At 48.2% G+C, this 27,448-nt stretch overlaps 1 protein-coding gene across 2 annotated transcripts; it reads right to left on the bottom strand.

Moving 5' to 3' along the window:
- Positions 1-2,050: 2,050 nt before the first annotated feature.
- Positions 2,051-22,467, bottom strand: NR2E1 (nuclear receptor subfamily 2 group E member 1). 2 transcript variants are annotated; one of them, XM_081036579.1, is made up of 9 exons: positions 21,674-22,467; positions 16,896-17,041; positions 13,425-13,512; positions 11,662-11,897; positions 10,207-10,353; positions 7,974-8,070; positions 7,437-7,586; positions 7,089-7,194; positions 2,051-3,551 (listed from the first exon to the last, which is right to left on the bottom strand). In XM_081036579.1, the coding sequence occupies exons 1-9, from the start codon at positions 21,696-21,698 to the stop codon at positions 3,389-3,391; spliced, it is 1,158 nt and encodes a 385-aa protein (XP_080892705.1). In that variant the 5' UTR covers positions 21,699-22,467; the 3' UTR covers positions 2,051-3,388. The 2 variants fall into 2 exon arrangements, with proteins under 2 accessions (XP_080892705.1, XP_080892706.1); XM_081036580.1 differs by lacking the exon at positions 10,207-10,353.
- Positions 22,468-27,448: the final 4,981 nt, after the last annotated feature.

The raw sequence follows: 27,448 nt of genomic DNA on the forward strand, positions 1-27,448 counted from the left end.
TTGTATGTCAGAGGCCGCAAGCAAAGGCAATACCAATGGAAATCAGTACCGTGTGGTATGTCACAGAAAACTTACTCCCTTTTTACTTAACTGACACTATTTTAAACAGATCAAAGTAGATTATGATTGTGATGGATTTTGTTATAGGTCAATGATATTCCCCCTTCTCCTCCTCCGTGAGAAGAGTCCACTTCCCTGCCCCCTTGAGGTTGGGTTTTGGCCTATGGAAAGTGAACAGTATGGCATGAGCAGCAGCTTTAAATGGTTTGGCTCAGCCTCTTGCACTTCTGCACTCTGCTATGCAAAGAAGTTGCTTTAGAGAAACTGCCAGTCCAAAATGACAAAACACTGGAGCACACTTGTACCCAAACTACAGACTGGAGCCAGACCTGGCTGAGACTCTGGGAACCAGCCGTCTTATGAGCAAGACATACCAGTTTGTTGTTGTAAGCTTTGGGTTATTATTGAACATTATTGAAGCACAACGACTAATATGTGTGTGAACAGCTTTGGACCCATTGCTTAGCTTTACCAAATCTTTTTTTTAATTAAATTTATTGGAAGGATATTGGTTAGTAAAATTATGTATGTTTCAAGTGTACACTTCTAAAATACATTATCTATATATTGCATTGAGTGATCACCACCCAGAGTCAGTTCTCCTTCCATCACCATATATTTGACCCCCTCTTCTGCCACCCCTCCCCCACCCCCACACCCTTACCCTCTGGTAAGCATTAAACTGTTGTCTGTGTCTATGAGATTTTGTTTCTTTCTTGTCACTTTCAGTTTTATAGCCCACATATGAGTGAAGTCATATGGTTCTTGACTTTTTCTGTCTGACTTATTTTGCTTAGCATGATAATCTCAAGATCCATTCATGTAGTCGCAAATGGCTATATTTCAAAGTTTTATCAAATCTTGTCATTGGTTTCTTATTTGTTTCTGATTCTCTTTTTGTCTCGTGAAATAAGACATTTCAGAAACATTAAAAAAAAAAAAGAAAGAAACATTCGAGGGTCGGTCCTCTTAGTACCCTTCCCCAATCCCATCTATTCCCAAAGGTAACCAATGTAATGCAGTTATTGTTGTCATACTCATGTTTGTTTTAAACATTTGCTATACATTTATATATCTATAAACATGATCTATTTATATAAATACCAAACTGTACATTTCTCTGCAATTCACTTCTCACCCATCCCCACACACACTGTATTTCAGATTTACCCATGTTGATACATTGGCTCTAGTCCACTCAGGTTAACTATTATAACACTGTCTTTATATACCATAATGTATCTGTTGTCTGTTGGTGGACATTTTAGTTGTTAAATATGAACAGTGTTGCAAGGAATCTTCTTGCACACATCTTTGAGTTCCTTGCTTCTCTATAAGACCAATTTCTTCTCTGTGGAATCTGTAGACAAGAGATGCACGGCTGATTGAACTGCCACACATGCAATCTGCAAGGTCAGTTTAGCCAAGACTTGCTAGTACCTCTACCCCAGCCTCTCGGGCCAGTGCCCGTAACCTTGGACACCTCTGATTTCCACTACTGACCTCTGGCTGTGAGGTCAGTGCACTGAGATTTGCTGGGAACATCTGAATGCACTTTCTACTGCTACTTCCATATCTTACTCCTCAATAAAGTTCTTCACGCTTTATCTTTTTGATCATTAAATGATTTCAAGTTCCTAGTCAGGATTAAAATGTTGGCAAGAGAATTAGAAACAGAGGAGTGAGTGAATGAAGACTGTTAATCGGCCTCTTTCTTCCTCATACAGCAATTTTTCTAACAGATGCAATTACATTTGAGAGCTGCAGAGAACAGAATCTTATGTTTTACTTCTTTATTCATCATTTTACAAATGGGATTTACTGTAAAAAGGAAATTGCCTTTGTAGTTCAGTTCTTCAGGCTGGAGTACTCTGAGCTTCAGTTTTTACACCAGCTGCTGACACCACCTTGGTGGGTGAAAATCAGCCATGGAAGGAGGCTAAGAAATTAGGAAGGGTTCTTTTAAATTTAATATATTTTTATTCTTTGTAAATACAATGAGTACAACCTTTAACTTCACAAATCAGTTAATTCACTTTGTACAAGAAAAGTTTTACTCATCCTATGATAGTCCAAGTGCTGAATATTTTTCCTCAGTGCTAGTACCTAACAAATCAAAATGTGAAAAGTACAGCAGCTATTTTAAAATGTTTGTTTCTACATTTCCATAAGTATAGATTCATACCAAAGGAGCAGCTTATAATGCAGGATGGTGTGTGTTTGTGTGTGTGTGTGTGTGTGTGTGTGTGTGTGTGTATGCACGCACATGGGCACATTCAAGGCTTTACTAGAAACCAGTTTTCTGAAAGGCATTGAAGAGTCTCCGGCTGTTAGCAGTGGATCAGTCGAGAAGCCTTTTGGTGTTCATCTCCTTGAAGTTCCTTCCGGCACCACGGCTGTGTTCATTTCCTGTTTCCTGTCTGTTGTGACTCCATGAAACACGAGCTTGGACCCCATTGCCTTTGGTTTCAGCACTATTTTAATGGGACAGCAGTCTGCCTCACTCAATCATTCATTTCTGTTTTATTTGGTTTTGCTGTTTTTATTCATCCTCCTCGGCTTCTGTTCTTTTAGTAAAGCTCTTCTATTTTTGAGATGTTATCCAACCTGAAGTCCTGGTGAGAATCTTATTTTCGTCCACCAATTCCTTTGACAAGGTTGCCTGGCCTATGGTACTAAAAAAAGGAAGAAGAAGAAGAAGAAGGAGAAGCAACAAAAGAAAAAGAAAAGGAAAAAGGTAGAGAAAAAGCAAATCTCACAGCATAAGCTACCTTTCACCTACTAACTCAGTTCTGAAGGCCACTTAATGATGTATTACAATAGAAGGGAAACTTTTGATAAAACTTTTGATTTTAAACCTAACCATCGTTTTTAAAATAAAGTCTCCATCGTAGATAGTTCTGAAGGCTGCTGTCTGATGTTATACACAGAGCTATATTTGGTTACCCAACTTTATATGCTAGAAAGGAAAAGAAAGTTCTACTTGTGTTTCAGCATTTGACAGTTCAGCGCAGATGTCCCGATGAGAGGCAGAGTGTGACGGCCTGTGGCAACCCCTGATTCGGCCCCCTCCCAGGGCATGGCAGCAATGAGTTCTCCGCTGAGGTGGTCCTGTTTTGCGCCCCCCTTTTCTTCCAGGCTGCCCTACCCTGGGTGAGGCAGCACATCAAAGCTACTGGAACTGTTTTGTGTCAATGGACATTGTTTCTTGGAGGCTCCACCTTCCCAGATATATGCTTCCTGAAGGGTCTGTTAGTTGAGGCTTGTTCTCTATGGGTAGAAGTTCATCAGATACTGTCCCATCCTGAAAAGTGGGGACTTGCAGACCTTAGATATCACTGGATTTGTACATATCTGAAAGCAGTCTTGTAATTGGCACGTTGCCGATGGTTTTTTTGAAAAACACTTCTTCTATGGTTGATGGGCTAATAGAACGTAAAGCTGGCAAAAGCAACAGGAGTTTTCCAAAGCGACAGGGTTGAGTGGGATATCTGGAATAAGAAAGGCCGTGAAAGCAAGGTCAGATTCATTACTAATGGGAATTAATATCTCATACTTGAACACAGACCTTCTCCAGCACAATTTCCTGCTTGGGCATCTTTAATAACATACTATCTCTGCAGCAGAGTCCCAGACAGGTACTAGTGCCCCTATGTTAAAGTAGAATAATTGAAGCCTGCAGAACATAAATGATGTCAAAATCACACGGTGACTGTCGCAACATTAGCAAAGGAGGTAGATTTCGTTCAGAGAAAAAAAAATTTTTTAAATATTGTACTAACTTTAGGCTAAATAATAAACTTAAGGTTGCCAGTGTAGAAAACAGCCATGATATGGATGAGAAAACTCGTGGTAGCACCCACATTTTCTGATTCTCAAGGATCCTTCACAAAGCTATTTCCCTCAAAGAAAATGGATTCCTTTTCTAGGAAATTCTCCAAATTATTATTCAGGCAATATACTTAGTCACTCTCAGGAATAATTCCCTCCTTATTACACTGCAAATTAAAGACTCAGTTCTGTTGGGTGGCAGTGCCACCCAACTTTCATGTCAATGAAATTGACATATAATTAAAGATGTGAGAAATTGCTGAACAATTTCCTCTCTTGATGTCCAACATACATCTGTGCTCAGATACGCAAGTTCAATTTTCTGCTGTCTTTAGATGCCTATGAGCCACCTCCTTACTTCAGCCCTGATGCTTCTTCAGTCAGTAGCTTGGAATCAGGTATGCTTGCACTCCACAGGGAGGGCACCCTCCACTGAAATTAACCACCTGAAAGACTGAGCTCTAGGGACACACATCTGTGACAACCAAGAGCCACACTGTTGCACATCAGGTTGATGCTGCAGAGATGGCAGAGGTTTGTCTGGGCAGCCACTGTGTCCTACTCAGCGCTAGAACTGCCGGATATCAAAATTCCTTCACAGAAGTCAGGTAGAAGTTAGGTAGCAGAACACTGGGTATAACGGCTAATAACTCCACCCAACGAATAGCTCCAGGGCAGCAACTTTCCCACTTGTCTCCTGGCTTTGGGCACACAAGAGTCCCTCTCTTCAACGTGATATGAGGCTTATAATTCATTCTGGGCCTCTGAGAACCTTATTTGGTTCTTTCACTGCCCAGCTTCATGAGCACCGATGGATGCTCTGACTGCTCAAAATTATTATTATTTTTTTAGAATATCTATGCCCCTGACTTCATCCATTAGCATAAATAAGTAGAAGTTTTCTCCTCAGGTGTAAGTGTTTTGAGTCTGTCATCGATTCGTGTACACTACATGTTATAACATGTAGTTTATGTGAAACATCAAGTCCTAGCCTTCTCGTGTCCTAGATAATCAGGGAAGTCGCTTACAGAGCTGTAACAACAAACCCAGTTGGCAATGTTAACAATTAATGGACAATTCGCTCAGTTGCTATGTTAACTTTTCATTTCAATTTCAGATTTTATTTTTCTAGACAGGAAAGTGCTCGAGGAGAATGTTCACTGATTTGAAGGAGCTAAGAAATAAGGCATAGTCAGTTTTGTCACATGTATGACTCTAGATCTTAATATTAAATTATAGCTGTAGCAGATATCATGAAATAAGAATTCCATGTCAAAGCAGATGTGCTCCTTCCATGAATACTTTTGTTCTGAGGGTGGGAGAGAAGTAGTATACTTGCCGTTTCTCTAAAATAGACTTTTGTTATTCGTGGTTTAATTTTCTCAAGTTGCCCCATAAACAGCTCCTGGCTCTCTCAGATTCTCCTTAATCACTTCTCTGGCACCTCCCACAGCACCTCTACCACCCCCTCTACTGGCTCTAATGAGCACCCTTCTCCTTGCCATTCAAAGACACCAGCTCATGTTGTCTCCTCCATCAATCAGCCTTTCCAGATTTTCCCTCAACGCTCCCCCACAACTAGAATTCATCTCTCCTACTCTCTTCTCTGGTCTGAATTGGAGTAACACTTCTACCTCCTTCCTGCAACGATAAGAGGCGGAGTCTTATTCTCTGGTGTCCCACAATGCTCCCCAGCGGCCCTGCCCAGAGCCAGTACTCAGCAAAGGCTTAACTGAATCAGTAACTGGATATCATACTCTTCCTTCCTGGTTTGATGTTCTTCAAACCTTAATGGCTCTAAATGTCGATTTGATATACAAATTAGATTTTAGTGGGGAAATTATGTGCTGTTCTGTTTTATAATTTTGAACAAATATTCAGTGCCAATTACATACATTCTGAAATTTAGCGTGGATTTTAAATTTAAAAACCATGGCACTTCGGGGGCAGCTCAGTTGGTTAGAGCGTGGTGCTCTTAACAGCAGGGTTGCCGGTTCGATCCCCACATGGGCCACTGTGAGCTACACCCTCCACAACTAGATTGAAACAACTACTTGACTTGGAGCTGATGGGTCCTGAAAAAACACACTTAAATAATTAAAGTTAAAAAAAAGCATGGCATTTCAACTTAGAAAAACATATATACGTTGCACTATTCACTCAACACTGTTTCAATAGTATTCCATGGACAGGGAACAGTTTTACTCATTAGTATTCAAAAAAGGGTTTATATTAACAATAAAAATAAGTAGATCCTAGCAGAAGTGGTATTACTCCAAATGGGTACAGTTAACTTGGGGGTTCTCTGACCCCTCATACGAGGGAGGCATTAACAGCTTCTCCTCATCTGATTTAGTTTATTCCCAGCACAGTGTCTGTGGTGATACTGAGACGATAGAGACAGGCTTCCATAGGCTTCCCTTCAAGACCAAGCTAGAGAATAAACAAGAATAGCAACTCTATTCTAACTTCAGGTCTACCACAGACGTAAAACTTAGGAAGCTAGCAAGGTTCCACAGCTCTTTGAAAGCCTTGCTTTCTTTAATCTGAAAATGGAAACAGAAAGTCTAGACCTCCTGGTGGACGTGTCTGCTGGTGGGCCAGAGGAGCTCTGTTGGAGCCCCAGGGGCTGAGAGTTTCTACAAATAGCCAAGAACAGTCTCTGCCAGGGGGCCCTACTAGCCAGGAAGTAACCTGGTGGGTGCTACGACTTAAAGTAACTCAACAGATACCAATCAGCAAAGCCAAACAGCACTCATGTTGGGGGTAAAAATGGCCGCTCTAGAACGTTCTCTGGTCCTTCTATTTGGGATTGGCATCCAAAGAAAAGCACTTGCCTTTTTTTAAAGGATGACACGAGGACTCTCTTCTACATCAACCATACCACTTTCGCCTTCGAGTTTCACCTTTCCCACATCTGAGTCCATTTATACAAATGTGTTCAACTGTTTTGCCGGATCAGCTTGTACAGCCAGGTCAGCTGACAGGTGCCAGGCAATGCTTTCGCTTTGATGATCTAATTTGATTTGCTCCTCTTACCCACCCTTCAAGATAGGTGAGGACATCGGTTCCTACTAACTTAACTGGCTGGCAACAGAATAGTTTGTCAGTGTCTGACCTGGCTTCTCACCACCTGCTCACACATTCGCAATGGAAGCAATTTTCTCAAGGATGCGGGCAGGTCAAACAGGACTCACCGGGTGTGGATATAGCTGTTAAGAGTTAGCTGAGCCTCATCTTGCAGAGCTGCGATGGCAGCAGCATTCCGGAAACTTCTCAGTTCAGAACCACTGTGTGTAGGAACTAGAAATGAAGACCAGGAAACCGTGATAGAAATGTAGCTGGGGAAAGCAGCTCGCAGGAAGTGGATGGCCAGCGAGAGAACACACAAGTCCCCACGCCTATTGAAATGGGGCCAGATTGCATTTGCAGTGCCCTTGAAAACCATCTCCTCTTTTTGCAAAGGTCAGTCTGGACTGTGAGGTGGCTGAATTAGTGAGGCAAAACTGGGGATGGAGAAGAGACTGGGGTTTGTGTCTGCTTACCAGCTTTGAAAGTGACGATGCATTTTAGACAGGCAAATTCAGTAGCATCTAACCGGAGTTGTCTAAATCGAGCCACCACCTCTTGTAGAGCCTGTATTTCAGATATGATCTTATTCAGTTTCTGGGAATCTGTGTTGTCACCATTCATGCCTAGAATAAAAATATGGAATAAATGCTATAATATGAAGGCATTTTCATAATTTAATATTGATTTTTGACAAAATCCTGCATATCAATATCTATTCAATTGTCACTCTAAGATATCTGATTCCATGTAAACTGGCTATATTGTATGAAAGTTAATATAAAATCTTCTCTTGGATGATAACAAACACAGTAATTTGCATTTAAATAACAATGCAAGCAGTCATGAATACAACAAAACAACATTATTTGCATTTAAATATAGATTTATAAATGACAGGTATACTCTATTGTTCAGTAGGAATTTGTTATTCTTTACATGTTGTTCTTTTTTCAGTAATGTATTTTTATGGTAATTTCTACAACAAAGTCATTAAATTGTGCAATTCTTACCAGATACAGCCAGTAGAGTGTTAGCATCAACCGGAATGGCCCATTGTGCTATTCCTAGAACAAACAGTTCTCTCCAAGCATCTTCCAAAAGCATCAGCTGTCATACAATAGATGTATAATATAATATAGTGTGTAATTTATAAATTTATAAACAATTTCAATATGTAAATTTCCATTATTTTAAAAAGTGTTTTAAATGCCTGTCTTGGTAATTTTTCCTCTGAATATTCTAGCTTTCCCTTGTTTTCCTTTTTGAAAAGGTGCCTATAGATAAACATGTGAGAGTCAGCCATTCCAATCCCCCAAAGTTGCTTCCCTTGGGAAAGAGTTTACCCTTCTGGTCCTCCCATCCATTCCTTCCTGACCACCTAGAAACTCCTCCCCAAGACCCAGCAGCTCAGGAGATAGAGTCCCCTTATATAAAATGCTTATATTATCAAAGTTGATGATTCCAGACTAAGCTTGCAGATCTGGGTCCCCATCTCCCTCGTGGGTGTAGGGGGGTAAGAGGGGGGGGAGAGAGAGAGAGAGAGAGAGAGAGAGAGAGAGAGAGAGAGAGAGAGAATGAGAGAGAGAGAGAGAGAGAGAGAGATCACTAATTCCCAAGACGCATGCAGGGAAATCAGGGTGTAATTATGTTAATCGGGTTTTGCTGAGTTTACCTCATCTCACTGCCTGATTTTTCTGAGATTCATAAGTGGACAGCATCAAGGTGCTTGTCATTTTCATTCTAATAAAATGTGCTACTGAATATTTAAAATGAAAATCTGGCTCCTTTTCCAAATGAATATACTGGATTCCACTTCACTGCAGTTTGCTAGCTGTTGAAGGGTTTCCACCGAAGGGCTGAGTGGCAGATAGTAAATAAATTTTGTTTGGATTAAAGAGTCTACAGATATGTGTTTTGAGAAAAAATAGCCAATTTACACTCACACACACACACCACACACACACACACCACACACACACAGTAAATGGTTAGAGCCAACCAGTAAACCTGATCAAAGATAGACCCTAATCTTGAAAAATCTTCTTTTGAAAAATCTCTAAAAATTCAGCCAATTCCGGATGATTTATATGAAAGGATTTCTATTTGGAAGCTAAGAGCTGAATTGTGAAGGCTTGTAACCAAAATCAAAAAGTTTACTTTTCAAAAAGCTTTATTTTTAAGTTTTATTGCATTAAGTACAAAAAATAATAGTTTAAAAATGCAAGGTAAACGGTATCTAATTCTGGCCATGTCTGAAAGTCCAGATCATGAAAAAAAAGAATATTCCATGCTAGAAGATTAGATGTTTTTAGCACACTGCCAGGTTTCTCTGTAGGAAACGTACTTCATAGTAAGGGGCACTATTATGTTTTAATTAGGTATAAAATGAATTAAATAAATCTTTTGTTTTAGAACTACTTATTAGGCTTTTGGGAAATTTGTCATTAATTTCCATGATTGCACTGGTAACAGCGACGACTGTGAACCCTTCATTTCCTTTCTTTCCCCTAAGGTTGGAAAAATTCTAGCAGAGGCCATTTTTGATGTTCCTAACAACAAAATTTCTGGGTTTTGGTTCGATGCAATTTTTAGCAGCACATACTTTTACTCAGAATGTTATTTACAACTACAGAATATATGCACAATGTCTATTTGTTTACAAAATCTCTAAAAGTACTTAAAGAATCAAGGGAGAATGTATCCTGCAGGAGGTGTACAATGCACCCTTTAATTCCACATGCTGATAAATCAGTCACCAAAACTGTGAGTATCTCAATGGAAAATACAAAGCTGTGAATTTGGAATAATGAGACTAGTTCCAAAAATCTTAGAGGAGAATTATCACCTTCTATTTCTCCCAGTCCCAGTGTTCTTAAGAAAACATTGTTTTAACAACTTCTTTTTAAATCATGAAGATTTTTTAAAACTTGTGATTAAATTTGATGTTTCAATTAAGCTAAAAAAAAAACAAACCCAAAACGATGATGTCCTTTTATGTTTGTTTACCGTAGACCAGATCCAACTTTCCAAAAATAGCATAATTATATTTCTTAGTAAGGATTCCATAGCTAGATGTTTTGAACCCATAGAAAGGAGCTAATAAAAATAGTTTCCTCATTACTGTTAAGAACTGATGCATGGCCTTGGGGATTTATCCAGGTAACCTCCAGTTTCACAAGGCTGACGACTGTTGCTTCTTCCCAACCTCCTTCCCGCAAAACCTCAGGGCCCTCTTGGTCATACCTGGTCTTGCAAAGACAGGGTGGAGAAAGCTGGTACACTCTTAGCCCACTTGATGCTCATAAACAGAAGCCTGGCAGCTGATTCACACACTGACTCTGTGGCCACTTCATAGAGATACATTGGGGTCCCATTCACTTCATGGGGGTACTGGGTGGGGAAGAAACAGAGACACCAGGGAATGAGGAAACCACAGCTTGGCAGGAAGAGCCAACGTTTAAATTTTCTCATTAAAGCAAGGAAGGAGATAGGAATTTGGATGTTCTGTTAAATGGTCAGTTGCCATAGAGGGATAAAAACCAAACATCTGTTGCTATAGAGTTTGGGAAACTGTTGGGAGAGGCCTGTTTACACTCTTTGTTGGCCTGTTCCTTCCAGAGGCTGCATCTGGCTTCTCTGTCCCCTGCAGCAAATTTTCCTTGGGCTGAGCCAAGTGCCAGGCCTGTCTCCCAATTTAGACAAGAGCTGCTTGCATTTGTGTAAATAAAAATAGATGTGAAAAAAAGTATAAATTAATAGGCATCCCAAACACAAATATGCATGTGAGTATTTTTAGAAAGGATTAGTATATTATGGAAATATTTCAATTAGACATCTTAATCATTCACAGAGCATTCCCATTCATAACTGACAACATATTCATAACACTACGTTCCCAAGCTTATTATATACACATCAAGGGTAAGAAAGCAATATTAAATATTGTGTGTATGCGGGTTCCCAGGTGTCTGGCTTCCCTGCAGTGTGGGGCTGCAGCTGGCCCTCCTCTGGGGGAGATTGGGAGCCCTTCTTGGCCTGGAGTGGGGGTTTGGGGTAGGTACCAGCTGGAAACCTGGAGGTTAGTCCCTAGGTGGCAGCCTTTTGAGGTAGGTCTGGCTGTGGCCCTGCTGGTAGAGGCTCAATCCTGGTGTAAACCCATGTGACTCAGAAGAAAGTGAGGAGAGAATGGGAAATGAAGCCAGGTCCCTCAAATTGTCCTAACAGAGTGAGCTCCTCCTTTAAGTTATGGAACCATAACTTTCCAAGAGAATAGACCCCTGAGATTTGCAACTCAGGGGCTCTTTTGCCAGCTATAGGCAATGCCTTTCTTCTAAAAACAAATGTCTGCTCTTCTGGCCTCCTCGGCTGCCCTCTCAGTTCAAACAGGGCTCCGCACCAGCGCATTTTTCAAAGGTTCAGGTCCCAGGGCTCCACCTCAAACTTGCTGAAAGGGGCTCTCTGGGGGATGGGTCCAGGAGTCCACAGTTCAGAGAGTGACTTTGCTGCACACCAAAGTTTGAGCATCCCTGTCTCAACAGGGAAGAACGAGATGCCCAGAGCTCCCTTCAAGGCCTGCCCCAGTACCCTTAGGGGTCTCTCCATCTTTTGTCTGACCCCATCCCAGCTCAGAAGGAATGGCTGCCCCCCTCTGCACCCTCTGCTCAGCACCGGACTCCATGAGCCCAGCAAGCCACTGACCTTGGGCGTGGGCTGCGCCAGGCTCACAAGGGTCTGCCGCTCAGGGGTGGCGGACACCGTGGCCAGCTCCAGGCCATGCGGCTCCAGCTGCGTCACTGCGGTGAAGAAGGCGGGCGCAGGCAGCGCGGCAGAGGGGAAGTGCGCAGCTGCCCCGTTCTCCTCCTTGTGTCCACGGAAGTAGAGGGCCACCTGCTTGCGGATGGTGGACGTCCGAGGTCCCCGTTCGTGCTGCACTGCTGCAGAGACAGGCAGACCGACACGCGCCCTGGATCAGAGTCTTGGAGACTCTTGGCCGCTGCCGTGCTGCAGGGCCAAACAGCCACGTCCGGGCAGGCAAGGTAACCCGAGAGGTGAGGAGAAGGAAGGAGAGGGAATGTGAGGGCCGAGGGCGCGCTGAGACGTTCTAACTGCCATGATGCATGCATTAGGGAGTCAGGGCCGAGAACAGGGGCCCGGCACAAGGTGTCAGGATAAGGACAAGCCTCAGGCAAGACTAGATGTGTTCTCTGTCCGTTCAGGGACCCCCCCCCCCACCGGCCCCACACGCCCAGGGGAGGTCGCAGGATGACAGAGACCCTCAGGGAGGGGGTAGCTCGGCATCCTCGTCCACCACCAAGACGAGAGGGGGGCACTGCGCACAGCCAGGCACTACATCTCTGCACAGACTTTTCCCGCTCCGCCCAAGGATGACTCCCCACAAACTCCACGCGGAAATGTCTTTTGGCCTCCGAGGGCACTAGGAGAAAAGGACCTGAGCTCGGGGACGCTGGGGAGTGGGATGTGGGAAAGCCCGTGTGGGAGTTTGCTGGAGAAAGGCTTGGGAGATGTGACAATTACCACCAACAGTTTAAACAAACAAATTAATTCAGGGCAATCTTCCGCTCGCCTAGCTTGACAACTTGTCAATACAAAAGTTCAACAGGTTGGACGCTCCCTCCTAGGGCTGCGAGCCCGGCCTCCGCCACTGCAAACTTCGCTACGCGCCCGGTGTTGACTCCCCATTCCTCGCTCTGGGCCGTTATCCCCACCCCCGCCCCGCCCTGGGGCGCCCTCGCCAGGCCTCCGCGGGACACACCCTTGGACTGCGCTCTTTGCCCGGGAAGCGTCCAGAAGGCCTGGTTCTTGCTGCGCGTGTTTAAGAGCCTTCTGGGCGTTGGGTTTCCGAGGCACCCATCGGCCTCACCCTACCGCTCCAGCCCCTTTCTGTAGAACCCAGAGAAAGCCCCGGAAAAACCCAGATCTCCACAGTGGCCGTCCTGGTTTTGGAATCTTGGTGAATTTGCAAACGGGCTCGGAGTCCCGCGTGCTCCTGTCTCTGCCTTCCCTGTTCCAACACACCGTCTTCTAGTCCTCGGGATCTCCTCCCCCGGACACTGTCCAGCCTGAGATCCTGCGAGAGATTAATGGGCTTGGCGGTGGCCCACAAGGGCTGCAAGTAGAGGCGAGAAGAGGAATTAGAACGCGAGGCAAGATCTACGGCGCGCGTGTCCCCAGCAGGGTAGGTACGCTGCCTACGTGGGGGTGGTTGTGAGGCTCGGGTTCCGGGTGTGGCCGTGGGCCTTGCCCTCCGTGGTCCAGTGGGGTCGGGAGGGGACTCCTGCCCAGAGATCCGGAAAGATACGATTGAAAGCTCGAGGCCAATTCCCAGAATCCGGAAACAAGTGGAGATGGTTTACATGCGTAGAAGAAGTACCTTGTACTTTCTGTACATGTAATTTACTTACTACTCAAACATTGAAAGAGTAAAAAGCTGTACTGATTACCATCTTTGTTCATGTTCACTTCCAAACACTTCTTCAGCCGACACGCCCTGCACTGATTTCTGTGCGTCTTGTCCACCGGGCAGCTTCCCTGGAACAGAGCGCAAGCGGTCAGCGGTCAGCGCCCCACGCCTCCCCCGCCCACGCAGCCTTTAGGCCGCAGACGCGAAGCCGGTGCTGGGTGGGGGCCACGGCGCAGAGGCGGGAAGAGACCCCGCTGCCTACACGGGAGACGCAAACCTGGGTCTGCGGAACGCAAGCGCCTTGGGCACAGCAGGGCCAAGCAGAGAAAGGGCCTGGGATTCCCGGGGCTACTTCACGAGGACCAGCCCCTGTTCCCATGAAAGCGGACTTGGAGGAAAATCCTTCTCCAATCCCGAGAAGGGTCAGAGCGCCTGGTTGGCCTGACTCTGCTGTACTGGGAGGAGAAGCTCCCGAGGGGAACTTCCGCCAGGGGAGGAGGTGGTAAAGCTGGGGCGAGACTTTTCAGGACCGAAGACAGCGACCTGGCCCCACACGAGGAGGCCTCGAAGCTCTACTGGGAGCAAGCTTCCCCTGCAGGTTCCCCAGCACAGCGCCGCTCCCGCCTGCCTTCTTTCCGCTTTTAGGTCTTTCTCTACCTCTTTCTGTCACTTTCTGGCTGAGCCCATTTATCTGTCCGATAACTATCTCCCATTTATTCTTCGCTTCCTGTTTCCTCACTCTCGCCTCTGTACTGAAAGCCATCCTTATAACCAGCATGTTGCGAGTTGTCTTAAAGACTAGCCTCAGGCCAGATTCATGGAAACACCGCCATTCCTGGAAGATGGGGCAGAAGTCGGAGTGGTTCGCAGGGCAGGGCCTACGGAACTGAGGATGAAAAGGAAACAGCCCCAAATCTAGAAATGCCCACCATGTAAATATGACCAGGAAGATAATGTGATGGACTGTCTGACAAAATGATAATCGGGACGGAGGCTATTAGCAAGATAACTGAAAAAAGAGGCAATTGCTGCCTTAGAAATATTTATCTGAGACACGTGTGAAAATAAATATTTTATCCAATGCAATGTTCTGGGGAAATGTTGGCCATGAAAATAAATCTACAAAGGAAGTTTCTTATGGAATGCATTCTGTGTTAGGTGTTATTACTGAGGGAACACATACACAGATGCATTCTCATATGTACACATGTATTTTGTACACAGAAAATACATAAGAAGTTTGGTGCTCTCTTGTGTTTATATGAGTTGCTACTTTTAGATTTGCAGTGAGAATAAAGTAAATGTATATTTTGCTTCATAGTATCACCATTTTACATATGCTGAAGTTGGAGTAAATACATTTTCTAAAATATCCCCCAGGGAAAATTATACATTACAAAGCATAGCTTTATGGGATCATACTTCTCTGATTTAAAATATGTTGATTTATTTAAAATAAAGATAGGGTAGAGACTCAGAACAATTTCTAAATGCCCTCATTACTGTTTGTAATAAATTGAAATATTATTTACCTAATCTTAGAATAAAAGAGAAAAAGGAAATCATTTTTGGTTCCTAAGTAAATTCTTCAGGGCATCTTGGCTCATTAATATAATAGCTCAATATAAAGAGGCTTAAAGAACTTATTATTAAATGCAATCATATGTCTGTCTTCAAATGTTATCCCCCTAGTATTCTGATAAACATGTTAATGCAAAATGGATGCCTTCATTAGTTTTTAAGAGTGTCTTCAAATCAGATCATATGTATATAAATATCTGGAGTCAGAAAGAAAGATGAGTGCCTCAGCTTGGTCCATTTTTTCTTTCCGCAAGGAGAGGACCACCAAGCCTGATGAGCCTATTATCATTCCTGTACAAGTACTTGGACTGACATCAATATGTTTGAATTGATAGCCAACCCCTTTGAAAATATCAGCATAACATCTGAGATTTTGATTCCCCAATTCTGTGCATTGCATAAAAGTAAAAGATAATTTAAGTAGAAGCCTCCTCAGATCCAATGACCCACAGTAATACCATATTCCTGTGGAGCTATTGGGATACAGTCCTGTGTGTATATAGTATGATGTATCCATATGGTGAAGTTAGAAACTGATACAGAGCTGTGAACCCAGTTAAACAGATAACAGGAATGGAGAGTTCCAAATAACTTATCCAAAAGCCAATGTCTTCCTGTTTTTGTTGATCATCCAAATCTATCAGAAACTGATAGAAGCAGACGTAGCTTCAGAAAAATATAGGATAATTCACTAGCACCGGACAATATATGTATCATATATTATATGATATATTATATGATACATATAGGTCATATATATATATATATATATATATATATATGACCTAGCTGGACCATCAGCCTTAATGAGTCTTTTGGAGCAAAAACTAATATAAGACCGGGTATAATATAATATAATATAATATAATATAATACTGGGTCTTATGTTAATTTTTGCTCCAAAATACACATTAGTGAAAAGGTTTTACTATTTTGTTACCAAAGGATGACTTACCACTAGTACACTCTCATAGGATGTTCAAGGTGGTGGCTCTGTATTGAGAGTCTGTGTGCCTGGCTAAGGAGAAGGCAAAATGTGGGACCAAAAGGCTGATTGCCTAGGTTGAAATGAGTCTATTATTGAGCTGAAAACTAAGTCAAGGTTCTACTCGCTGTTCTGGAAGCTTTGGCTCACACTCAGCCCATGCCCTGACTCCCCTGTCTTTTTCAGTTCTGCCTGCCCAAGACCAAAATACAACCAACCAGGCACATCTTCTAAGCAGAGAAAGAAGATATGGGAACCTGGGAAAGGGTTCAAGTTGCTCCTTCCTTGGGAGCCCTTCTCTTCCTGCTCCTTCTGCCATTTTCTGAGAAGGCCCAGCTAAACTCATATAGGTGCTGAAGTCCACTGCTCACTTCCAGAGCAACCATGCTTCTCCGAAGGTGAAAGGGCACAGGCCCTCACAGAGCACATTCTCTCTGTTTCAAGTGGCCAACACTCACTTTGGGTCTCAACTTTGACTGGGATGCCCTGTGCCTTTTACTTCGGCCCTTCCAGGCAGTGGTCAGGCCACTGAGCTCGGCTGCTGCCGCGAACAGCGGTGTGGAGGACAGGCAACACAACGTAGCCCCTTTCTCCCGCTTACACTTGAGGTTTGGATTCTTAAGGTCTGTAAGTCCCCTGGGCTGGCTTTATAGCCAGGTTGTGGGCCTCACCCAGTGTCACAATCTGCAAAATGGACGCCTTAATGATTCAAAGTGGAAGGGGTGGGGCGGGCACTAGGATTTCAGACTTCCTGCTGCGAACTCTTGTCTTCCCTAACCTTTCCTCGCCTTGCCCGGGGGAAAGGGCCTCCAAGAGTTGAGTCCGGAAGAAGGGGAGAGGAAGAGAGAGGTCAAGGCTTGGTCTTTCCTGAACAGCCTTGAAACTCAGAGGAGGCCTCGGCACAAAGAAGAGGGGAGGCAGCAGAAGGGAGCCTGGCTAAGGTACCTGGTTTCCAGACTTGCAGACGTACGTCCTATTTCTTCGGATACTCCGTTTGAAAAACCCAGAGCAGCCATCGCAGGCGTAGACCCCGTAGTGTTTCCCCGAGCTGCGGTCGCCACACACTTTACAGGGGATATCTAAAATGCGGCCTGAAATTGCCGGAAAGACAGGGAAGGGGGGGAAGGGGCGAGAAGGAGAGGAGGGCGGAGAGGAGGGAAGAAAGGGGAGAGGGAGAGAGAGAGATGCTAAGCAATCTGACCTCTGAAGGGATTAGCACCCAAGCTGCGGTAAAAGCAAATAATGAAGTGATTTTATAGCCAAACTTTTTTTCCTTGAGCAAGTGTCAGTTTCCTACAATGAGCATTATTCATGCACCGCTACATGTATTTGGGTCTCCTCTAATCGCCGAGACCCATTTTGGAATAAAAGATTACAGCAGGACAGGGCCGCAGCGCTGCCCGCCGCTGCCTTTCTGCTCCGCGCGGAAAGTTTGGCCGCCTCCCTCCCCGGCTCCTGCATTTAACCGAGAAAGTTGTTAGCGGGCGCGCAAGGAGACAAACTTAAAATATAAAGGGGAAAAGAAGAAAAACAAACACGGTTGGAACCAGGGATGGCAGCTGGAAGGCAATCGAGTTTTCTCTGAGCTACCGGGCGGTGGTTATTCTCAGGATTATTATTGTAATGCTAATACTAGGATTATTAATGATAATAAGGGTAGTAGTAATTGCCCAACTTTCGCTTTACCTACTTTTAAAAATATTTGGTGGATCGCTTTTGAGAAATTATTTCTTCTAGGAAAAAAAAAATGATCTCCAAAGTAACTAGCACCGGGCTAGGAAAGTGAATGGAGGAGAGTAATGCAAGTGTGTGGTTCCGTGGCGGGTTCACGTGGGACAGCACCCCGTGTCCCTCCACCCCCCAACTTCTTCCTTAAAGACTTGCCTTCCCCCACGAGATCCTCTGTTTTCCCACCGCTCGCCGAGGCTAAAGTTTTAGAGTCTAGACTGCCCCCCGCCCCCGACTCCCATTGGGCTCAACGGTCGTCTGGTTTAAGAGAACTTTCCTTGAAATCCCCTCAAGCCTGGCGTGGCCGCGGGCCCTGGAGGAATGTGCGGGAGGAGATAATATTCGAAAATTCAGCAGGGGAGACCTATTCTTCTCTAAGGTTCAAGAGTCCAACCATCCTGAAGTGGTTTACAGGGACTTGGAAATCTTTCCTCCCGCAAACAAAGGGAGTATTAAATAGTGTTGACTTAATTAACACCTTGATATTATGATTATAATAGTATGAAGAAGTGAATAACAATTAACTTCTTAACATTTCATTTTCCTGTCGCTGCCCTTCGAGGGCCTCCAGTCTGGGCCCCGGGGACTCAGGACTTGGTGAAACTCTACAGCTGCGTCTCGGGGCGCTCAGGTTGGGGACCGCTCTCAGGCTGGGGTGACCAGAGGCTGGGGTGAGAACCACTGGACGAGGGGAACAGGGAAGGTGAGGGCGCGGTGGGGGGTCAGCCCCCGCGGCGTCGGAGATGGGAGCTTGCTCGCGGGTTGGGAAGCCTCCGGGCGCGTGCGCACCCCCCGCGCGGCCCTGGAGGATCGGCGACTGGGGGGAGGGGGTGGTTTCGAGAAGGGCGGGAGAGCAGGGAGGACGCGGGCAGCCGGGGCGGGGAGGAGGCTCGTACACACCAGGCTCGGCCGGGGTCATTACAACCCCACCGTAGCACCTGCCTATAGAGCCACCAGTGACCCGTCAAAAAGAGTAGCATGGGAATTCGGATGGCGACAAAGGCCCGCTGGGGAGGCACGCAGCGCGGCGACCACCGCCACGGCGCCCCCTCTCCCGCAGAGTGGGAGGAGAAGTTGTGCGGTGGGGGGAAGGGGCTGGACAGACCGCCCGGAGGCCACAGCGGGTCCTGTCCCTCACCGCCCCCCCCCACCCCCGGGCCTGTCACGGCTGCCCAGCGGTCCAGGACTCGAGCTCTGCCACACCGCACTCACTGTGGAGGCAGTACACTTGGTTTACATAACTTGCAACCATCCTCCTCTGTATGGCACACGGCCCTCGGCCCGAGTTGGGTCCACACTGGGGGCCCAGCGATCTCGTCGCCCCAGCAGTCTTCTTCCCGGGGGCACTTTTCATAATGCCAAGATGGGCGCGCGGAGGGAGCAGTGAGTGGTAGGACTTCTGTACCCTGCTTCCCATCCACACAAGAGGCCCGGGACACACGTCTCTGGATACCCCCGATGAGGGGGAGGGAGGACCCGACGGGTGTCCCCCAGGGCCACCAAGACTGCGGGCCGGCCCTGCTTCTGCGCTGACCAGGACAGATCAGAGCCGGGCCACCCGCCTGGGGAGGGGCACCGGGGGAGGGGGCGCGAAGATTCCGGAACCTAGAGGGTCTGCGCCTCAAACTCGGCCGCCCAGCTACGTGAAGGTGACTTGGGGTCACGAGACGAGCTGGCTGACCCCGAGGCAAAGCGCCTCTCGCTTAACAGGCCGAGCGAGCTCCGACGTGAGGCGAGCTGGAGTTTCCTAAGACTGGAAAACCGTTCTTAACTTCCCTCGCCAGGGGGTCCCCTTGGGGCTTTTTGTGTGTCATAATTGCCTAAAGATATATGGCAGCTTCGATTACTGTAATTACCATCAGAGGCTGTTGAAAGAAGTTAGTGTGGGCTGCAGAGGTGACTGGCCAGGGTCTCGTTACCACCCAGGCGGGGCTCCCGGCTGCCCGCGCTCTGCTCTCCAGCCGTGCGACGCCGAGCCGGGCGGGGGCTGCAGACCTCGCGGCCTGGCTCAGCCCTGACCTCGCCCGCTGCGTGTCGACCTCCTCGGGGACCCCGGCCCGCGAGCCGCAGGTTTCGGGCCCGGCTGCCGCCACCGCTGTGGGAGCGCCTGGCTGCAGCGGCGCCGCGGGCGGGGTCCGCGGTACTGGGGCCCTGAGAAACCCCCGCAGCGGCGGCCGGACCTGAGCCGGGGCTCCAGGCTTCCGAGGCCAAACTCTGGCTCTTGGGAAGCTGGAAAGCTACAGAGTTGCCGGGATGCGTCCCTCTGCCTTTCCCCCTAAAAGCCGGGAGGGTCCGCCGGCCTGCTAGTCTCAGCACGTCGGCGGGCCCCCAGCGAACAGAACTTCGCGCCCGCGCATTCCTTCGCCTAGGAGACCTCACCTTTCAAGCCCCCCACCCAAACCCGGCGGCTCAGCACCCCAAACGGGTGCAAAAGTAGGAGATTCCTTACTTCCAGGGAAGGAGGCGAGGGCTGGTCACGGGGTGAGCTAGCATGAGGCCTGCGGAGCCCCACAGGCTTGGGTTTTTGCAATGAGGTTCCGAATGCAGCAGGAAAGGCTTCCTTCTGCACCTTCGGGGAAGGACCCGCGCACGCGGGAACAGGGGCCACAAAAAGCGAACTCGCTTCGCTTCGCGGAGAGCCGAACAGCGAGGCCAGGGTAGGCCCGAGGCTAACTGGAAACGCCAGTCCTCCTCAAGGGTCGGCTCTTTGGCGGGCCGCGTTTAAGGTTCCTTCTCTCTTCTCTAAATAGAAACATTTCTCCTTTTCTCTTTTTTTGTTCACGTTCGTTTTATTCTAATTTTTAAAACGGCCACACTCAAGCCAAAACAATTGAACAAAGTGAAAACGCAACCCACTGTTTTTAGGGGGGGGTCAGAAATTGTATCCCACCTAAGTGAGACTTTGCTATCAGTCTTCAAAAATGTCTCGGACTCTCCCAACTTTCAAAGACTCGACAATGAGGGTGAGGGAGGGGAGGAGGTGGCTGAAGAAAGCACACAGCACCAAAAATGCTACAGGCAAAATATAGCAAGGGCGGTGGAAGAGCTCCCGGACATGGGATGGCCGGAGCCGCCACTCCCAGCCTTGGACCCTGGAAACGGCAGCCCCCGAGCCACGGGAAGGCGGGAACTGAAATGTCCCCGGGAGATCCGAGCATTGCGCCCACCCAACGCAGGCTCTGGCCTGCACTTTCTCAATTCCGCAGGCTCGGGGCACGCAAATGCCCTCGCACATCCACTTCGCCCCGCACTCGGGCGTCTAGGGGCGGGTCAGCCTCGGCTGGGCGTGAGGAGGGCCAGCCACCAGCTAAGCAAGTTTGAGAAAGGAGAGAAGCGCGCTAAGGGAACAGGCCGCACACTCCTGCCTCTGCCAAGCTCTCTCTCGGAAAGCCCTTGGGATTAGGGATTTGGTCCTCTCTTTGCTACAGCCATTTGCCATACTTTAAATTCCCCAGTTAGGACCTACGCGGATTTAGGATTAAGGAAAATGTGACTTTTAAATTGTTTCTGCTTCCCAGTTTGCAGGATTATTTGAATAGCTAGAAACAGGGTGCAAAGCATTCCATTCACAATCCGCTTTACGCAGAGTTGCTTCTGCGCGCCGGGGCTACCCGATAGGAGTTTTGAGAGAGCGTGTTATTGTGCTGCCGCCTGGAGCTGCGGCCTAGTTCCCGCCCCTGTCGCCCCCTCCTCCCCGCACTTGGCAGCTAAGTGGAGGGAACTCGTCGGACTGGTGGGCTGCATGGGTCCCAACTTTCCCACCCTACCAGAGTCGGGGGGAATCAAGAGATCCAGAGGTAACGAAATCGTTCTTCCCTCACCAGGAAACGTTCCGACTCACGGTCTACAAGGAGCTGGGCCAAAGCTCACCCCCGCCGCTGGAGTACCTCTCCGGGCTTGGAGCCGCTGCGCCCGGGGCAGGACCTCCCAGGCCTCCCCGCCCTCCTGCCCTAGGCTGCGCGCAGGAGCCCCGCCGCCGCCGGAAAGGTACCCACTTGTTGATCCGGCGGGCTTGCTCATGCTGGCGGTCTCAGGGCGGAGCGGTTGGTGGGCGCTGCTCGATTCCCGGCCCACAGAGCCCGCCTCGCCGCCCGGCGCAGCCGCTCTCCAGCCGCCCTCCAGCCTGCGAGGCTCCGGGGCAGGACAGGTGGGTGTCGGTCGCGCGCTGCGCTGCTCCCCCGCGACTCAGAATTCGTTCCACAGTGGAAATTTAAGCATCCTTAAGTTTCTTCCCGGCTCTTGCAAAACTGCAGCTGCTGGGAATGTTGCTCGATATGGACACACGCATGAACAGACAAATGGAGAGACGGACAGGCAGCTCGAGGAAGAAGGGAGAACAGCAAGAGAGGGGTATTGAAGGACAGAGCTGGAGCCACAGAAATGGTCTTCCTACGGAGCAAAAAGGGCAAAATCCCTCTCTTTCCCCATTCCTGTCTCTCAGTCTTCAATTTTCCCCTCTACGTTAGGCATGCAGGGTGTAGACAGATCCCCGCAGACCGCTGGTCTTCTAAGGAAAGAAGGAAAACACAACCGCAGTCTCAGCAGAGGGGCTCGGCGCTGCTCAAACCCGAGTGCCGAGTGGGAAAACTAGATTGCTGGGAAGTCTTCCGAGGGAACGGGCGGCCAGGTCTCGATTTCCGGGGAGAGCCGCGCTTGCAGCAGCAAAGGGTCCCCGAAGTTCATTACCCTGTGACTTTGTGCCTGTCGCTGCGGGCCGGGGCCCCTGTAATATCTCCAGAGGCGCTCTGACAGGCAGCCGCGGGGAGGGGAATAGGGCGTCCCTGGCCCACTTAGCTTTTCCCCCAACTCCTGGCGGGGTCTGACGTCAGCCATGCGCGGGGAGGAGATGAGAAGAGGGAGGGGGTTAAATGCTAATGATATTAATGAACCTCCAAGCGGCTCCCAAAGAAAATGCAGGCGCTCTCAAAGCTGACTAGTGAGAGCGTGTGAATATGGGAGTGTGGCTCTGTGCGAGCACGACGGTGCTGCTCACGTAATAAAAATGAATTATTATATTTCATGGCAAGGGGGAAGCGGAGGGGAGATGGAGCTTTCTCGAAAAACGCTTCCCCCTTCTCTCCTGAGTGCCAGTTTCGGGAAAGACACTGGGTGGCTGTGTCTGTGTGTGATTGTGGGCCCCGGATATGGCCACGTGAGTTAGTTCATTCTGGGACCTGTGCCCCTTCTGGTGGGTAAAACTTGGATCTGGCTCGAGGTGAGTAATTATTCATGTGCGACTATCCACGGAAAGTTATAACCGAGGACTCTGTGTGGGGACTTGGGGTCTGGGATGGGGTCTGCCGGAGGCTTCGCATTCTGCAGCCCTCGCTCCGTCAGCTTCCGCACCCGCGGTGGGGAGGGTGCCTCAGGCTTCCCAAAGCAAAGCCCGTCCCGAGCAGGGCGAGGCTCCTGTCGCCTCTATTTAGCTACACTGGAGAGGCTGAAGGGCCAAGCTTTCCCTCACGCAGCTTGTCCCCACCAGGCTTTGCTGGCCCCCCCTCTCCAGGCCAAAGGACTCTGGCGAGCCCCCATGCCTGGGCACCCTTCCCTCCTTCTCCCCTTCCCTCGATGCCTGTGCTTCTCGCGTCCTGATCCCTGCGCGGCGCTGGGGGAGCGCACGCCCAGGGAACCGTGAGCCCTGATCTCCAAGAGATTAATTCTTATTTAAGCTCTCCCAGCAGCTTGAACTTGTCGAACAAGAGCTTGCTAGCCTCTTCTCTGGGCGTGGGCCCGGCTGGAGGTCAGGGGTCACACCTCCAGCCCTCCGGCCCTCCGGCCCTCCGGCGCGCGTTCGGGGGGAGGAGAACGGAAGCCCGAACTCGGCCATTCGGCCCGCGGGCCCTCGGCCCCACTTTCTTCAGACTCGGTGTCAACCGGCCTTCGGATCAGAGTAAGTGTGTGCCAGAGGGGGCTTGCTTGTCCACCCCCCACCCCACAGCTCTCCGAGGGCGCAGCCTCTGCTCCCCAAGGCGTCGTGGGGGCGCCGGCTGTGCGCGCCAGTCCGCGGCCGCAGCACGTGACCGCCACTTTGTGCAGTGGCCTGAGCTCGGCGTGGAGCGCCGGGCCGCGCACGCCACGCACGGCCGAGCGAGCTTCCTCTCCACGGCCGCGCGGAAACCGGCGCGCAGGGGCTGGGGTCGTCCGGAAAGAGCTGGGACGGGGGCGGCTAGCTCCTGTTACCTCTCCTCGGGTTTTCCACTTGGGATGAGATTAGGAGATTGTGGGACGAAGCTATAAACCTGAGGGGTTTGTTTTGTTTTGTGTGTTTTTTTTTTGTTGTTGTTGTTTTTTGAAACAAGACAAGAAATCCACATTTTTGACAGCCGAGCGGGGCAGATACAGGAGCAGCGAATCCCGCCGGCTGCGTCGTGCAAACTCGGATTTCGGGTCCAGAAAGGGAAGTTGTCTTCGGGAGGGATTTGAAAGACACCGTTTTACTGTGGCATTTTGGAGCCTGGTGTTCCGGCTCCCGCCAGAAATCCACTCGCCGCCGCCACCACCACCATCATCATGTGGACGCAAAGGGGGGTGCTTGGTTAAGGACAAAGAACTTCAAGAGTCCATGTAATTTCTCTGGGCCGAAGATGAGGGCTAGTGTCGCAAACCAGACCTGGGTCTGTCTCTCCGGGAAAAGTTTAGGAGTCTGTGGTGAGAAGGAGACCGCTTCTCGGGTGCAGGGCCTTGGAAGTAGGCCTGTGGCTCTCGTGGGGTCCAAACTAGTGTTCCCCGTACTCCCTGACACTCTTGCCCTGTGGCTTGTTGGTAGGCATCAAAACTTTTGGAAAATACTCCTAAAGGCCACCAAATGTCTTCAAAATCCAAGTGGGATTATTCCCTCTTTCTCCTATACCGTCCCCTCGTCAAGCAGGATGTCAAGAAGTCCACTGAATAGAAACACACACACACACACACACACACACACACACACACACACACACACACCATCCAGGCCTGGCAAAAGGCACAACATGGGCACACACCCGCCCCCATCATGTTCCTCCGGCGTTCTGGGAGCCTGGCTGTAATTATCCGCACGCTTTGCATAAATCACAATGCAGTTCTGAAACCATCATGATGACTTTCTGGCATGATTGGTTCTGTGGCAACGGCAGCGACAAGATCCAGGATCGGCGGGAGGGGCCGGGGCCGGGAGCCCACCAGGTCCGGGAGGAGCCTGACGCTGGAGTGCCGCCCTCCCTCTGTTTACTCCAAGCTGCTGCAGGCCACTGGGAATTCGGGTCTAAGGTGTAGACATTCGGGGCTCTCCTGGGGCAGGTCAGAGAAGAAAGCCTCTGCAAGGCAGAGACTGTTACTTTTCATTCTTCTACCCCTGGGCTCTAGCAGCTGCCTGACGCGTAGTAGGTGTTGCATAAATGTTAGACGAATGAATGTGGGAAAGTCACCTGCAGTTTTCCCAAGAAGCCGCTGGAGGCACAGCAAGGCTAAACTACTGGAAACAGGGAGTTGGGGGTTCAGGCTCTCCCAGAGAGCTGTGTCTTTGGGAAAGTGACTACACCTCTTTTGGCTCAGATCGTTTTATATAAAACGATTATGTCCTGTTCAGCCTTAACTTTCGAAGATTTTTCCTGTGAGCCCACAAGAGAAATTATTGGCCAGGGGCAAATGCCACCTATCTCAGAATACCCTTTGACAGTGGCCAGATCTTAAGTTCAAGGATGAGTTTAAAGCGTTCGCTTGGGGAGTGGTTGGAGTCACACACCAGAGGTTCTCAAGCCCTTCTGATAGGTACAAACATAGCCCCTAACTTCCTCTTTCACCTCTTGTAAGTATGGAGCTCTCAACCAAGGCAAAATCCAAAACAAAGGGAGGCATCCTTTACTACAGGATAGTCACATTTTGGTTCAGAAGATAAGAAATAAGACCATGATAAGGACCATGGATTCTAGGGGTCTCTGTCCATCCACCAAGCCACCTCATTCATCAAACTGAGCATGCCGTATGTGCCAGAGACTAATGACATCACTCCTTTCTCAAAGAGGCTACAGGGGTATCGGGCACATAAAAAGGAACACGTGCTTTGGATTGGACTAAAACACAAGACTTTCTGGAAAAATATACAGGGATGCTAAACTAGTATGGAGGGGGGTAGGCTGTCAGGGAATGCCCTGGAAAGCTGGCCTCCTATTAGGGAAATCTACTGCCTATGAAAACTGTCTTGTATTGTAGCTCACTCTTCTGCTAATGCGCCTTTCCACCCATTTTAAAAGGGAAGTAGAGTCCTGTTAACTAGGTGGTATGACAGGGAGACCCCTCTAACATCCCATTATCTGGAGCTGATCTCTAGCTCTCCATTTGCTAGCTTCTTTAAAAATGGTGCCATCTTCTCCGTTCACTGTCTCCCCTATTCTTCTAAATGAAAACAGCAAAGGACAGAGGAAAAGCTTTATCAGAAAGCAGAGCTGATGAAATTGGTGTGGAACAGAGACCCCTTCCCCAACCACTGATCAGCCCCCGCCCCCAGAGGCTTTTACCTCTAGAGATTTCAGTCCTTTAAAATGTCCTTCACTGATGAGCAGAGTTGAAAAATATGCAACCCCAGAAAATAGCTGGGAAAACCTACCAGTTGAACTTGGCTCAAGTTTGATGTTCGTTCTTCAAATGACACTCTGAAGCACGTTTTTATTTGTTTGTTGACATGAAGGAGAAAGTTGATTTTCACTTGCTTCCCAGTCATAATTCAGCCTACGTTGGTTGTTGCTTCCCCAATGGATGAGTGGGAGAGAATGAGGGGCCTGGAGCAGATTGTCTAGCACATAGCAGGTACTCCGTGAGGGCTTATAAATGACGGAATGAAAGAAACAGTCTCATGAGGATTGCTCCTGACTCTGCTGTGGGCCTCTCAGAAAGAAACGCCAAGAACAGCCCAAAAGAGAGACCCAGGGGCTCCAGAACACGATGGGTGACGACTGGCATCATTTTTCCTTGTCACTTTCCAGGACCGTGTTAGCTAAGAGTTGTCTGTCCCTCCCCCCAGGAACAAGGTGAACCCTGTTAACAGCAACGGCAATAAGACAATGCCCTGTGGCAGGAGCTCCTTTTTCTCCGTTCACAAATAACAAATCATGTCTCTGCATTTATTCACACCCTGCCTCAGGGCCACATCAGCAGAAGTGATTCAGCTCTATGGGGCAGACCGAGGATAAGCAGCATTTGGATTCTCACTGCACTTTGGTATTCTTCTTGGATATTGCCCCAAGAATAGTCAAATAGAAACATCTTCCCCATCTGTTACTTAATTTGCGACATAAACTATTTTATTTATTTATATCATGCCTTGTTCCAGGAAGAATTTACCATGGCTCTCAGGTCAAATTGCTGTTATTTGGGATCTGAGCTCCCTCCCTATAAGGTGACTCACCTGAGATATATTAAAAACAAAAACAATCAGAGATATTACCAGGAGCAAGGAAATAACGTAGTCTCCTCTTCTCCCAGGAAGATAGATCCACAGAGACAAAGCTGCCTGTTTCTTATTTCCTAATGGTAAGAGTAAAAAGGAGACCTTAAGTGATACCCTGCTCTCCAACTAGACAAGGAGGTCCTTGAGGCAGAGACTGTTTGATTCATGTTTGGATTGCCTAGCACTGTTTCACATAGTGGTGCTTTCTACATGCAAATGTAGGAGTGACCCCTCCTGATGATACTCGAAATGACAGCTGAGGCTTGAGGGGATGGGTCAGGGTTGGGGGGCTTGCCTTTGCTCTGGCACAGCAATGGACAGGATAGGGAACTCCAAACCTTGGGAAGCA

Source organism: Rhinolophus hipposideros (assembly GCF_964194185.1).
Source record: "Rhinolophus hipposideros genome assembly, chromosome: 3".
Taxonomy (NCBI): Eukaryota; Metazoa; Chordata; class Mammalia; order Chiroptera; family Rhinolophidae; genus Rhinolophus; species Rhinolophus hipposideros.

Excerpts from the sequence above, each read along its gene's own strand:
- NR2E1 (XM_081036579.1), bottom strand. The coding sequence starts at position 21,698 with ATGAGCAAGCCCGCCGGATCAACAA. Across the intron at positions 7,587-7,973 it reads CACTCTACTGGCTGTATCTG|GCATGAATGGTGACAACACA; the intron begins GTAAGAATTGCA and ends TTTTTATTCTAG. Across the intron at positions 3,552-7,088 it reads AACAGCTATATCCACACCCG|ATATCCCACTCAACCCTGTC; the intron begins GTGAGTCCTGTT and ends TTCTTATTCCAG.